We start from the raw sequence: 15,000 nt of genomic DNA on the forward strand, positions 1-15,000 counted from the left end.
TGCTGTGGTATCGGTGTGTGCGCTCGTGGCTGTTGATCGTGAATTCTACACCACGCGAAGTTCGCTCGCTTCAACGCCATTTGGCGATGGTTTTCGGTGACTGCGTCACGACGAGCAGGCCTTCTAGCCAGGCCGTAGCATCATTGGGACGCCGCGCATACGAAGAGAGAGAGAGAGGGGGGTGCCATTACGCAACTTCGATTAAGACAATCGCTTATCGCTTAATGCTCCACCCCGCGTCCACGGGTTTAGCTCGTGTGCATAGATAAACTCTTATTTGTTTCCATTTTTCTCCAAAACGAATCTGTAAAGACGATAAGCATAAACCCGTTGGATAAAGTTTCCCAGTCCCAGGTACACTCCTATACGAAGGTATCCCAACTGTCGCAACACCGCGCCAGACCAGGTTCAGGCCAGACCGAGCTGCAAGCTTAACAGACGGAAGTATCAGAATTCCTATTTCCGTCGTTCACAGAGCTCGTAGCAGCGTGGCAGCGGTGTCCGCGGCGACAGCGACGAGTGGTAAAAAACAAAACCTCAACCCCCTGGCGAAGCGCTTGATCCTGCGTCAAGGGTGCGCCCCGCAAAATCGATCAAAATTGCAATTTCATGTGCCGTGTGCAGCGCGTGGAAAGTGATGTGTTAGCGTTGCTGCGTCGTTGTCATCGTCGTCATCGTTGTCGTCAGAAAATTCCATTTCCGCGCCTGGCACCAGTGGCCCGGGAGTGTTTGTGTTTAAGTGTGTGTGTGTGTGTGTGTCGTGTATCGTGCCGTGTCCTTCGAGCCACCACCGGGCGCTGAATTCCGATACCGATGCTCGCTCGATATGCAGTATTCAATTGACGTTTGAATGAGCCCTCAGACAAAGTAAACGATATTGCTTGCAAGTACGCCGGGATTCTGAGAGAGAGAGAGGAAGAGAACGAGAAGACGTTCAGCTGCAGCTGACGAGTGGCTTCGTCATCTTCTGTACTTACCAGAGCCTTCGGTATCCTGGGGGTGCAAGTTATGGCACACCATAGTGCAATGATGGATTATACACGTAAGTAGTGAGAGCAGAGGTTCCTGGGAATCGGAGTGTACGTCTGCAGCAAGTCCCTGGACTTGTTGCTTGTTTGGTACTGAACCTTGAGCGACTGGATATCTGGAACTTGAAGTGTCTTGCTCGCTAGTCCCCATCGGTCGGTTTCTAGCATCATCGCATCGGTATTCATTCGGAAGCAATAGCACAATTGAACAGCCTCCAGCGTGCAATGAGGGTTCGATGGATGACTCGATGGGAAATCTATTTCCATCTCCAGTGTACCTGGAGCCCTCGAGTGCACACCGGAAGGAAGACTGCGGCGGGAGGAGAGAACCAACTGCAGTAAATTAAGTCCTCCCAGTCAGCCACCCATCAGGGCGGATATAAGCATATAGTTTTGTTTGTTTGCGAAGCTCCATTATCGAAGAGCATCGTTGGTGGTAGTTGGAAGCTGGACCTGGTAGTAGCGGATTTCCTCGGACTGCTCAACATCCGCCGGTGGAAGTAATTCTATATATCGCGCTTCCGCTCACCCGGGCAATCCCTACGATCGATGAGCAATTGTTCCGAATTCCGCCCAGTTTATCATGAACATCGCCTCCAGGCTATAGACTTCCGGGGGTCCGCTGGTTGCGATAGGAAAGGGTGAACACAATCTATTGTGGTGCGATCGCAATTGCGATGCATTGTGTGCTTGGCCCCGGTGGCACCCCGGATTTGCAATGTGACCCACATACTGGTCTCGAAGATCAATCATCTGGCGGGCGGCTCTGTATACTTCGTCCACATTCTGCCCAAAGAACCGAGACTCGACACCGATCGAGTGTAAAAACCTTGTTCGAACCTGTTTTTCGTGGCGGGCTCAGCGACGAGACGCGCTTCACAAGTCACCACAAAGGAACCTGTAAATTGAGGCGCGCATTCGTGCTTCTTACCGTGTGGTCCCCGAGCGATAAGATAGGTGGTCACAGGAGGGAGTGGAGACGCCACTGTATTGGTGTAAATTGCTTGTCCAAAAACACCGAAACCGACAGCGAAACCTTGTCCACGGGGCGGGGCGGACACCCTTGGACCGATGGAGGCGGTGGTCGCAACTGTCAAAACCATGATATACCATCTTGAATGAATCGGGAGCATTAGTCGAATAGAGGGAGAGGGGGTGGCGACGTAACAGTATCACTATCTTACCTATGGCGCAGTTACATGGTCATCACGAGGCCCTAGATCTCGTGAGATAGTGTAGCTGACTTCCTGCTTTTACAATCTTCCCCCTCACCTATTCGACGTTACAGCAACACGATACCACAGGAGCTGAAATTGAGGGAATCAGAAGATGGTTCTAGTGTTTAGTGTGAATTACGTATCGGCCGCCCATCGACAGCTACGGATATCGTATTAATTATGAAAAGATTACCTTCTATCCTAACTTCGCCGCACGCTGACGGTGGTGGTGACGCTGAGTCGTTTCCACTCGCTGCCCCTGACAACGGTCGTCTAAGCCTACGTAGACGCCACCTGGCTGCTACGACGAGGACGGTGACTCCAAGACGTCAATTGACGACGGCTATTGTCAACCATACTAATGAGCTGATGATATCGTGCCGGTCGCGAGCAGTCCGGTTGACATTGACCGATGTCTATCAGCGGGGCACTGTCTCGGAGGGGACATCGTACGGACGATGAATGACGATTTCATCGGCCCCTCCTCCCTCCTGCAAACCTGTCCCTGACCCTGGCGCACGGCCAGCAGCATTCCTGGCGAGAATCCACCATGTAGCGCCATCATCAACAATGTATCGAAAGACCACCGTGCTGTGCTCTCATGACGTTCAACTCTCTCGTGAGATGATGTAGCGCTATGCGATATGGCCGTGTCTAGTGTTTGGATAATGTTTGCCCACCAACGACGACGACGCTAATTCGCTTGCGCCTCGCTTAGTGGACTCTAAAATGAAAGATTTCAAAACGCAACATATTACCTAGCATCTACTTCTCCTACATATTTCAAACTCCGGACTCCGGATTTAGCTATTCGCCTAATGTATAGACTCCGATCTTGGAGAACCAACGGTCGGAGACCGATCTACATAACTCCTGCATCTCCCATCCCGCGACCTGCGAATAGTAAACAATCGCAGGTTGGTTCTATAATCGTTGAGCGTGAAACATGAAACAATTTGCTTCCACCGATGCCGATTGCCTACTCGGCTACACCAGCACCACCAGCACCACTACTACCACTAGCGCGAAATGCAAACATTCTGGCCATTCTTCTATTTAAAGGCGACAGGCAGGCCACGGTGCATGGTGTCGAACCGAGCCAAGCCGAGGTACTGCTAGTACCATGATTGTGCGATAAGACTCACTGGCTGCGTGTGTAGAGAAGAAGCTTCATCAGCCACCAGCTTCATCTTGCCGCCATTTATTTCTTCGTGACGCTACAGCCACCTGTTGTTGTTGCTGCTGCTGCTGGAGCTGCTGGTGTGATGGTAGTAGTACGCTGAAGTTATGTAATATCACAATCAGTGGCAGCATGGCACTCGGAGCTGGAATGCTTCAGTTGGTAATAGGCGCTAAGTAGGACAGTTCATCCTCACACGTCTACTCTTTTACTCCGCCGATGCCCGGAACCGTGGAAAGGAATGGTTTCCAGACTTGGATCTCGCAGGTTATAAGATATTCCGGTGGAAACCTAGCAGATGCTGTGTTGGGTTGGGTATTGATTTTCTCTGTACCTGTGGTGTTTCACCTGGCTACCACGTCAGAGCAGTTGCGCATCTTATCAGCCGCCCGGTGCGATAGTATCTTCATGTTCTCAGCTGCTCAGTTGGTGCTGGTCGCGAACGCGAATACTCGCTACCCAAACAGAACGCAACCGTATCGAAGCCGCTCACAAATGCTCAGATCGGATCGCCCCGGCCCCGGGGGTAGGTTTATCTTGGCATCGGTACAGATGCGAACCGATTAGGTTGATTAGTTTCACAACCCAATCAGAACACCGTCGTCGATGAGTCGGACGGACGGAATGGAAAGCGCACAGCTGGCATACTGGCCGTAACCAGCATCCTGTTGCTCTAATTGTTGCATTCCATTCTAACAGTAGTCGATGAGAGACAGAGAGAAGGAGAGATGCAGAAGTGGCTAACAAAGCGCTTTTGCGGTGGGATTCGTGCGTTTCATCAATCCTAATTGCCTCCCTTTTGCTAAGTGGCCTAGTGGATTCCAGATTGTTTGAATAAAGGGCTCAGCTTGCCAATTTGAAGAGAATTAATTCATTCTTTCATGCAAGATTCTAGATGATACTGTGTTTAACAAAACATTTTTGGATGTTGCTGGGAAAATTTAAATTAATGCCTACACTCCATATAAACGATAGAAGCTTGAAACCTTACCTTTACAATTGAATGTCTTTTTCTAGAATCATATCCATTCACCGGTCCATTCAAGTGGATCAATGGATTCATTTCCAATCTATCCACCTTTTTCATCCGCCAACTTCCATTCATTCCAACATAAAGACAGAACCTTTCTAAAAGGACGATTTAGTTGAAACCATATTTACCTTCCAGGTATTCCTCAAAAAGGAATCTTCATTTCGCATCCTTTTGTCCCCGATTAGAACGACGCAGCGACGCAACAAGAGCTTCCCTGATGAATAATGAATGAACGGTCAGATCGGCATCAGCACTCAACAGGCATGAAATGAAACAGACTTTGAAACCTGCTCGGAATAAAATTCCTAAAGACACTCAACAACAAGTTCTTTGATATACGAGATAGAGAGCCGCCTGGAGGGAGGATGCTGGCTAAACGCCAGGGAAAGCAGGAAAAGTCTTTTAATAATTCTAAAACGGCCCAGCAAGTAAAATGCCCCGTGGGCTGCTGTGCGGCCATCGCAAAGAAGTTCAAATGAATTCTCGGCCTCCGTTGTTTTTTTTTTTTTTTTTGCAAATACCTTTCTGAAAGGTTGCCCGGATCTAAAGTGTTCTAAAAGTGCTGCCAGATCCGAAGTACGGGACTCCATTCCACACCGCCCATAGCGTGGCCGCTCGAAGCCAGGTTCGAGTTCTTTGCCGGATTTCCCGGTTCAGTTTACACAATTAAAAAGGTGAAGGTTGCAATCCGGCCACCCTCTGTATTCGCCTTCACAGCGCCCAGCTGTTCGCGAAAAGCTCGCCGGAAGACTGGGACCCCACCCGATTCTTATCGACGGCCATGAATCCGAGAGACAAAGCGAACACGCTACAGGAAAGGAAGGAAGTATCCCGGGTTGCTGCTCCTCCTATCGCTTCTTACACGCCCGGGCGTGTACGTCTCGCTGGCGATGTAAACACCCGTGGTCGTGCTCTGACGTAGATAGTAATCTGCGGTGTACGAGCGCTCGGTACGGCACACGCTACGACCGAAGTCGAAGTCGAACTTATGGTTTGCCTTTAATTGCTTGTTAGCACGCGCGAAACGCCTGCGCGATCGCGGCACGTTGGTGCTGTAGGTGGGTCCGCGTATCCGCGACATCATGCACCACTACCGTATTTACCCTACGCGAGAAGCGGCTCTAGCGGCGTTCTCGCGGGCAACAGGCGCCAGTCGCCAGTCGCCGTCGTCACTGCTCCTGCTGCTGCTGCTGCAAGTGGAGTTTCTGGAGTCTCTCCAGCTCTTGGAAGGAACAGCAATCTAGTGTTTTGCTTTGCAGCAACAGCAGCAGCCTCCCGTGACATCCTTATTAGCCATGGCCCATTTCGCCGGTCACGTTCCTGATGGGCGACAGCCTTTCAGCCTGGCCGGGTCCGCCTGGTTCCGCTTGCTGCACAATGCTGCTTTTGCCATCTTTTCGTGCTTCTGTTTGCCTTCCATTGTCAAGCTAGCTTGTCAGCCGCTCGTCAACGCTGGCTTAGAACGAGGGCTTCCAGCGTTGCCAGCTGCGGTTGGTAGACGGCGCCAGGACGCCGTATTCTCCACGGTGCCCGGCACACGGTGGATGAGCATTCCGTTATGGCTGAACGGACGGACCGAGTGCGTTCGCTAAAGGCGCGCTTTTCGCGTTTTTCGGCTGATTGACGTTGCACGAGCTATTATGATTCAATTAACGGAAGAGCCCTCGGTCTAAAGATAGCACACGATCTTTATGGGATCTGCTAGTCGTTTAATCTCGTCGGATATGGTCTTCTTGGTGCGCTGCATTCTGGCGCGGTAGACATTTTAGAGCATTTTAAAGCAATTCATTTCATTAGGAAAAGTGGGACCGTTATCTTTTAAATGTTAAGACATCACGATGGAATGTTTGTTGGCCTGTTTGGAATGTTTAATCTCGCGAAACGTTACCCAATTAAGGCGTTTCAAAGTGAACACTTGCTCATCAACTGCAACCACAACACCTATAGCTATAAAAGCGAGTAATTGAAGTAGAAACATAAAATGCAGCTATACAAAGTCTTCGAAACAACCTGTTTTGCAACACTCGAGCACGTGCTTGCCCGATAACATTATTACCCGGCATAAACGCATACGATCCGATGATGGCCGGATCATAAAACCATTCCCACAGCAACGCACGGCTCTTTGGCTTTGATGTGAGCCGCGCAACATGTGTGGTTCCGCAGCGCATTCAGTCCCCAAGCTGTCTAGAAGTGTTCAACAACGGCCAATGGACGGTGTCCTAATCCCTCCATCGCCGGCTGCTAATCAGCTAAACAAGTATCATTCTCTTTAGTGCGGCTACTTAGCCGGAGGGCTGTACCGGACTTGTGGCGTCCTTCAGATTGCGCATCGGTGGCTTCGGGTTCGGAATCTTTCGCAAATTGCACCCTCAACCACTCGAGGATGCCAAGCATGTGATTATCGGAGCGCTCGAAAAATCCAGAAGCTCTTCAACTCTTTCTAACGACCGAAATCCGGAGGCATCGTGTGGTTGTGTCTCGGGTGGTGCTGCACAATAGGGTACCAGGAATTTGTAAAACAGAAACCGAGAATTTCGACATCTCGGACGAAGTTTATTGTTCCGTGAAAACCATATCCATCTGCTGATTAATTTCGGTCCTACGGCTAGAAACTCAAACGATAATGTCGCAGGAATATGGACATTCCCCAACCGCACGGTCTAGTAAAGGTGATTTAATTTGTTAAGTTCACTCCAAAGTCCATCGTTTCAACCACAAACACACATTCATTCCTGCACAGTTAGACAATTTATCAAAGAAAATTCCTACCTTCAAAGGTGGTCACCTCCAAGGACCATAACCGGGCAAGACATTCCCCGGTGTTTTGGAATTCATCCAGCGCCAGCGATCCGAAGACTGCACCGCTACTGTGGGTTCCAAATATTTGAGCCAATTTGACCGCCGGTTCGCCTTGTTTCGGTTACCATGGCACCGGAAGAGAAATTTAGTTTTAGAGAAATGTACTCCAACCGGATGTAAGGGATCAAAGCAAGCACCGGAAATGCTGCCCTCCCATGGCAACCCATTTATGGAGTGCGGAATGGGCATGTACCGGACCATTATTGTTTCGCTCTGGATTATACTTCCGTTCTCTCCGGTGCACCGGGTGGCTCACCGCGATGGTACCAGTGTTACTATTCACCCTGGGCCACGCTGCAACTGCTGCACTCACTGTTGTCTTCATGCATTCCAGCACGAAGGTCGGTGCATGGTGAAGCCCCCGGGAGTGGAGGGGAATTCCTTTTTCCGCCAGTAGCACTCAAAGATTATGGCTGGGCTGGGGACTGCTGCTACCGAGGCTGTTGAAAAGTATGCTACATGCTGCAAAAGAAAATGGAACAAAAGTTGGAAGCATGAAAGCAGCAAATTCATCGCTCACCGTCCAGTGCAGTGCAGGTCGCGATAACATACTCGTAACCTCACGTGGCACGGTACAACCGGCATCCGTTTTATGTTACCCGGTTGCACATCGCATGATCCTGCTTGTGTGTGTGTATGTGTGTACGCTGCCATTGGTCGGTTGTTTGTGGCCACGATATCTGGTGCTGTTGGAATTTTCTTTCGCCAGTAATGTTGCTCGTTTTACGCTGTTTTCTGCTGACACCATGGCAGGTTCAGTAGCATAACTTTTGGTGAAACTTCTGGAAAATATTGTTTTACACATTTGAAACACAAGTTTATCAACGTTAATTATTGGAGAAAGGTGAAATTGCAACACAAGTTACTTTTAGCTTCGCATGCCTTCTACTTAGAACTTTGCAAATGCGTTTATCGACTGCATAACTCATAACCATTTTAATGGGACTGTGGTTATAGCTCTTTTCTGTGGCAACAAGTGTGTGTATGGTGCATAAGCGATACGCAGAGCTCTAGTAACTATGCAACGATTGTAGAGCATTAAAAGAAAGAGTTTTTTTCAATAAAAAAAATCAGAATCCTGAAAAAAAAACAAAATAACATAGCGCCCTCTGTCACCAATTTGTCGAAGCAAATCAACAATACGCCTTTCTGCCCGCAACTTTACCTCAATTACCCCTGAATATACTGACAGGTACCTACTAACATAATTTCAGGGGCATTTCAAAAACCTACCGAGAAAAGGGGTTGAAAAAGTTTATCAAAAAAAAACTATGCACTAATCCTTTTTGAGAGAAAGTTTGTGGCCAGTCGAATTAAAGTGAGCATAAACAACGAGCTGTTCAATAACATAAGGATTTGATCACCGCTCCCAGCACATAAGCAAACCTTATGCCTTGCCATAAGCTTCATCTTCTGCCACGCCGAAGTTGCTCTTGGTTCTACGAAAAACAAAACCAAAACTTTCCCCAATTCTTCCTCCGGAGCTCATCCCGTCAATCACAGGAGTAAACAGGCGAATGACGGGCAACCGCTGGAAATGATGATTTATTCACGCATTCGCTCACACACCTCCGTATCTCTTCAATCACGAACGCTTATCGGTGTTTAGGGCCCGGCTGGAAACACCATCTCGTCCTTTTACTTTGCTCAGAAGTTTATGTTGTATCGCAGTAAAGACAGGAGATGTGGTACCTTCCACCAAAGGATAACGAGTGCGCCATAAACTTTGCTGCTGCTGCTCTCGCCGTTGAAGGAGGTTTTTGTGGAAGAATTTCGAACATGGAGCTGGCCCAAAAAGAACAAAAACAGGGCATGTAAACTGTGGCCCAAACAGGCCGAGGTAACAATGCTTTTGATGCTACTACTCATCTTCACTGCTCAGCGGGAAGTCTTCGAGTCGATTATTGACAGAGTTAAGCTCTTAAAAGTTTGCGCGATAAATGAATTTGTGCGCCGGAGCCCTTTGCGAACTCGCGAACCGTACATCCGAGGGATGAATTTTTAAACCGGACAGCTGTTGTTGCCGAGAGAGTTTTGATTGGAATTCCATTAATGCAAACCACTTTGTGCGAAATCTGTTCTCAAGTTATTTTGCTTTTCATCCTCACGGATGAAATGTGGTCCTTGCAACCGGGCCAACTAAAACAAGGCGGATGGAAACCAATCCGATCTCCATGGACGTTGTCATACATTTTCGACCTCAAATTAAATTCCAAACACTCTGCCCTAGACATTGCACTGAAGAGCATGTCCGAAGAAAAAAAGCGTACCAGGCGCTTCCGTTTACAGAGCTCTTCAGGACCGGCCAGTCAATCCATACACTTTCGTCGATAACCAAGGGCCGAACGGTCGGAACGAGGCGTCCGATAATTCTTGTTCGAGGAAGATAAAAATAAATCCTCATCCTGTCGGTGAACCACTTTCCGGGGGAGGGTCGCATCAGAGGAAGAGGAGGAGGAATTACTCGGGGTTACATCCGGTGCTGAACCGGTACCGGTGGGTTCAGACGGATCGATAGGACGATATTATGATACCAACATCCGTTCGTCCGTCCGTCCGTCCGCCTATGGTAAGCAGTGCAGGTCATACGAACATGTAATAGAGAGCGAAGAGCAGATGGTTTATCGAGTTGTTTCGCTCGTAGTGAAGTAGACACTACCATTACATGGTGCCGAGGTATTCAGGTTTTTTTTTTTCACCAGAGAAGAGAGATATCCAAATGTTGGATTGGCCTCGTTTTTATGGACCGCTTATCTTGCTACCAGCGTGGTTGTGGCTTACGTGGCATGGAAGTAATGCCATAATTGAAGAACTAATTTCCAAATTCCTCGTTCGATCGATCGATCGATCGGTGGTCGCACACCAAAGCTCAAATAGACCAGTGGAAAAAGTGGTCAAAACCCGAGTAACCGGAACGCTGCACCGCACCGTAATGCATTCTCGGCTTCTCGGAACTACCTTTTAGAGTGCATTTCCAACAACGCGACCGGCCGGCCGGCCGGTCGGCGATCTGTGTACATCCAATTTCCATTAAAAAGTTTAAGCTGCTCCCGTTTCCCGTGCACTTCACGGGAGTAATAAAATCGAATGGGCCTTCGTCGTTGACGGAGAAGGCGAAGACCAAATGGTTACAAGGGCCACTCCGAGAACGGCGGAAACCAGGCGGAAAAATGGATAATGGGTCTGTCTGAGAAGATGGACAGCAGCAACAAACATGTTGGGGCGGAGGCGGCGAAGCACTTGAAGCGAAGATGATGAATTCTTCTCGTTTCGCGTTCTCGCTGGGGCTGGAGGAAAATCTCTGACTCATGCCCGGTGGTGTTTGTCCTTGAGTCTTGAATCGTTTATGCGCTCCTGTTCTGTCTTTCTCTCCACTTTTCCAAACTATCGAGACTCTGAGGTCTCGAGGTGGTCCGGTAGCTGATGGAATAGGAAGAAGTGGCTAATGTGAGATGGATAAAGTTGCTAATTGCAGAATTTAGCGGTCATTAGTGATTGTAATTAGCTTTCAGCGTGAGATCCGTGAGTGTGGCTAGCTACTCGTGTACCGCGGTGTTCGCTCCGTTCAGTCGAAGGCCGCAGGGCGCACGTGACACGCTGACGACAGCCTAGCGGATAGTCATCTTTAGCTCGTCTCATCATCAGCAGCCGCAACCGGAGCAACAGCAGCAGCAGCAGGTGGATGTCGAATAATTGAGTTAGACAAATGTGTCAATTCGGTCGGTGACGATTTCATTTCGTTTCCAAGTGTTTTACTGCGATTGCGAGCCGGAAGGTGGAACGAATCGCGTTGGTGTTAACAGCTTAACTCATCGGTGCTGACTCATGGCCGCGGGAGAATCCTCGAGTGCCTATGGATTTATGACGATAGAGCTACTTTCGCACAACTGCCAAAGTGTTAATCGCTTCCATTTACATCTTTGTTTCGTAGTTTGCTCCTTCACCTCTTGAAAGTTGGTTATCAGCTTGCAAGTTAATTCAATTAAGAGTTTGATCTATTTAACTTCGCCTCATTCGTGTTCTTTTGACAAGCAATTGTTTATTAGTCTTTTGAAATTGTTTCCTACCTGAATAAACTCCTCGATTAATTAATCGATCCTTTTCCGATTTTTTTTTGCATAGAAGAGGGGATAATTAATCCTTTTCAAAAGTTTTAATTAAGTACTTTTCATTATACATTTCAAGGTCACGACCTTTGGGAACGTATTTTTAATCAAATCATGTCTGTTGTATTGATTCTTGGGAATCCTTTCACCACTACGGGATGATCACTAATCTGTTCTCAAAATCATTCATTATCTATTGACTCGTTTCAATTACTTTAGGGAAAACATTCCTGCTCGCCTTACCCAAACGCACCTTCAAAAGAGCATAAAACAAAAGCTTGGGTCACTTTCAAAAAGGTGAAGGGATCTGAAAAGCTTTTTCCAGCCCAATGAATTCACAAAAACGGACAGCAAGCGGACCGCCGCCGGGAACAGTCGGTCACTTCCGGGGTATAATCGAGCGAGGGAAAATTATCGCTCCCCGACAGCCAGCTTGGTGTAAGTCAATCGATTTTCATTCCACTCGCAAACCCATTCAAGTTCAGCCTCAACCCTCAACCGTCGAGCTCGGGAAAACTTTGCCCCGGGACGAAAATCTTATCTACCGCCCACCAGCTGGACAGCTGCCGGACCGTTGCTGTCGCACTGTTTGTCGGCGCGAATTAGCGAACAGAATTATGGGGTTTTCCGGTGGCACCTTTGTCTGGTCCGGATAGCAACACTCCGAGGTCCCGAGGTTCAATTCAACGGCGCTCGAGATTGCAATTAAAATCATTAAAACAATTCCGCATCTCTTTCGCTCGCGATGCTGCGTTCCCAAGCAAACCTGGGCTCCGATTTCCGATTGTAAGTCGGTGGATCGATTAAAACTCGACCCAGGTAGTGATTACCCGATTGGCCAAGTGTTTAAATCCACTCACCTGTGGTACACGATCAAGCGCGGAATCACGTTAAGCTAAACTGTGGATCATGCAATTATCGTCCATTTTTTCCTCGTTTTCGCTCACGTTAAACAAACCGCTTTTGAGCCTTATTTATCGGCGATTAGTTTGATTGGGGCCCGTAGTTATCAACATGCGACCGCATTTCTGGACCTTTTTCCATCGAAAGCAAACGATTTTAGTAAAAGTTTAGCTGAGCTGCGTTGATTTTAAAATACATAACCAGCTATTACATTTGCAAACAAAAGCACTGACGCCGTAACGTACGTAGATGCTCCAACCGACCGAATACCAGGGCAATGCAAAGCCTTCCACAAACCGCAATGCAGACGGAGACGATAAGCGGAAGAAGCATATCCAACGCGGCTTCACCGCAAACCCGGAGAGTTTTCGCTGCTGCAGCTGATGGCGGTTGAGCGTTGTTGTTGGCGAATCCATCGGTCAGTTACATTACCCTTGCCAGTCGGGTTGATGCTGTCATCATTTCTTTCGTTCTAATCATGCCGATCAGGCTCTCGAGGCCTGGTGATGGGATGTTTCATGACGGACTTTGGGGGACAGGGGAATTATTATGCTGCATATACATATTTACAAGAAGTGCCCGGTTTTGAAGCGATTCTAAACTAATTTCTGTTCGGTTATTTATCCGATAAGTGATAAGTGATACAGAAAATAATATCTTCTCGGTAATTTTGTGATTTCAAACCAATTGATGTAATCAAAATTGAAGCTTCATTGGCATTTGTAATGTATTTGGTCTGTTCTACCTTCCTAATTGGCAACGGTGAAAGAAAATTTAAAAAAATAACCTGTCACTTTCGCTCAATTACTTATGTTTCTATTGCAGCATTAAGCATTGCTCGCGATCAAAGAGACGAAAGCTTTAAATGCTTTAACTCGACCGTTTAGCTGGAAAGATTCACCTTCTTATGCTTCTCACACACCATCACCAAAGTCGTCCTCAAGACGAACATTATACGGGTTCAAAGTTCATGCGAAGAGAGAGAGAAAGACAGAGAAAGAGCGAGATTTGTGGAAAAGCAACGGCTGGAAAATGGAAAACAAAAACCGAGAAACCCCCATCACCGCGTCCACAACGCCACCAACGCCAGTGGCCGGTGATGGAGACATCAGGAGAAAACCGGCGAAACAACAATGGGAGAAAAGTCGTAATTCCTGTTAAAATCCACCTCCTCCCCCCCAGGAGCCCACGGCAGTGGGTGGCGGGTGCGCAAAATGATGCGTGAGAATTCATGCTTCTTTTGCTTTCGCTTTCGATTTCGTTACCCTTTTTCTTACACGATGATGATACCTTCTCCTCGCCCTTCGACACCGAACTTGTCCACCTCTTCACTCACCTTTCACCTTCATCGAGCTTCTGGTGTCTGCGGGATCCACCTCCTCCCCCCTTCCTTACACAATGATAACGCACTCGGTGGAGAGAGAAGAAGAAAAAAATGCAGAAATAGCGACAACCACGCCAGCATTCACATTCAATTGAATTTAATACTTTTGTTTCGTTTCTTTATTTTCATTTCATTCTTTGTTTCGCACTACGCAAAGATGCGTTTTCCACACCCACCCCCTCCCTCCCCCTTCCCTTTTCCTCCTACAGCGGCTTTCTCACTCAGTCGACCACACGACACTCGCCAGCAGCCCTGTCAAACATTTTCTCACGATCACTTTGTTTACAATTTTCCACCGGTTCCTGCGGTGCGCCGTGCCTGTCAACGGCGAGTTCGTTGACGCATTCCGGTGGTTGCTTCGATCAACAACCTCCGATCTCCCTCTCTCACACTGCAGCTGTCGGTATCGCTAGTTTTCCATCAGATCTAGCATGCGTGAGTCGCTGATTAGTATGCATGAGGGCGCCGTGGTTCAACCTGAACCTTACCTGATTGCCACTCTTCTGTCTCTCTGTGTCTCTCTACGTATGATTCCGATTCGATTAGATGTAATGCTGTACAGGTTGGGCTAAAAGCTAACGACTCGCTAACGCAACGTTTAAATTACATTTTCTGTCTTTTAAATAAACTCTCTTTCACACAAACACGCACACATACACACACACACTCAGTCACACTAACACTGCCAGTCTGTTGGTTTCCTATGATTCCACAAATTTCCCGCATTTTCCTTCAGCAAACGCTGCAGCTTTTCGTCCATTTTCCACCACAATGTTACCGCTCCCGGTAGACAAATAATTATAAACAATATTTATAGAGATAATATACAACTTCCCAACAGCTCAAGTTACTGTGCGCAACTCCACAGGGGGTCCATCTAAACATTCACGTTTAGATTTTAATAAATTTTGCGTCTAGCTTTCGCGCCTGCTTTCTATCTTGGGAAGTTTTCACACCGCACGTTGAACCATTTTAGAGCCCGAATTTTCCCAGAGCCACCCAAAATGTGTGCGCACGTAATAGTGCCTTTCTTCTTCCGCTAGATTTTTGACCAACCGTACACCCGGACTGAGCCGAACGCGCGCACAGGTCGCGTGATCTTCGCTTAATTAGCCTCTCCAGCGCACTTTTATTCCAATTGATCAAAACGTTCGATGGGGGGGGATGTTTAATTTTTTGTTTCTCTCTAATGGCGCATCATCGTGGCCTTTTCCTTGGCCCTGTCAATTAATCATTTGTGGACGATGACCTGCGCTGTGCTGCTAACGAGATGAATCCAAGCGACGC

General features: G+C 47.9%; 1 protein-coding gene across 11 annotated transcripts in view; it reads left to right on the forward strand.

The window, feature by feature from the left end:
• LOC125954419 (high affinity cAMP-specific and IBMX-insensitive 3',5'-cyclic phosphodiesterase 8) overlaps window positions 1-15,000 on the forward strand; it is a 121,859-nt gene that overhangs the window by 62,625 nt on the left and 44,234 nt on the right. For 4 of the 11 annotated variants that reach the window (XM_049684750.1, XM_049684751.1, XM_049684752.1 and 1 more), the window contains exon 2: window positions 476-1,042. The exons of the other annotated variants lie outside the window; for them this stretch is intronic. In XM_049684750.1, the coding sequence (XP_049540707.1) occupies window positions 1,009-1,042 (34 nt within the window). In that variant the 5' untranslated portion in view covers window positions 476-1,008. The remainder of the gene's footprint in view (window positions 1-475; window positions 1,043-15,000) is intronic. 11 annotated transcript variants of the gene reach the window in all.

Source organism: Anopheles darlingi, chromosome 3 (assembly GCF_943734745.1).
Source record: "Anopheles darlingi chromosome 3, idAnoDarlMG_H_01, whole genome shotgun sequence".
Classification (NCBI taxonomy): Eukaryota; Metazoa; Arthropoda; class Insecta; order Diptera; family Culicidae; genus Anopheles; species Anopheles darlingi.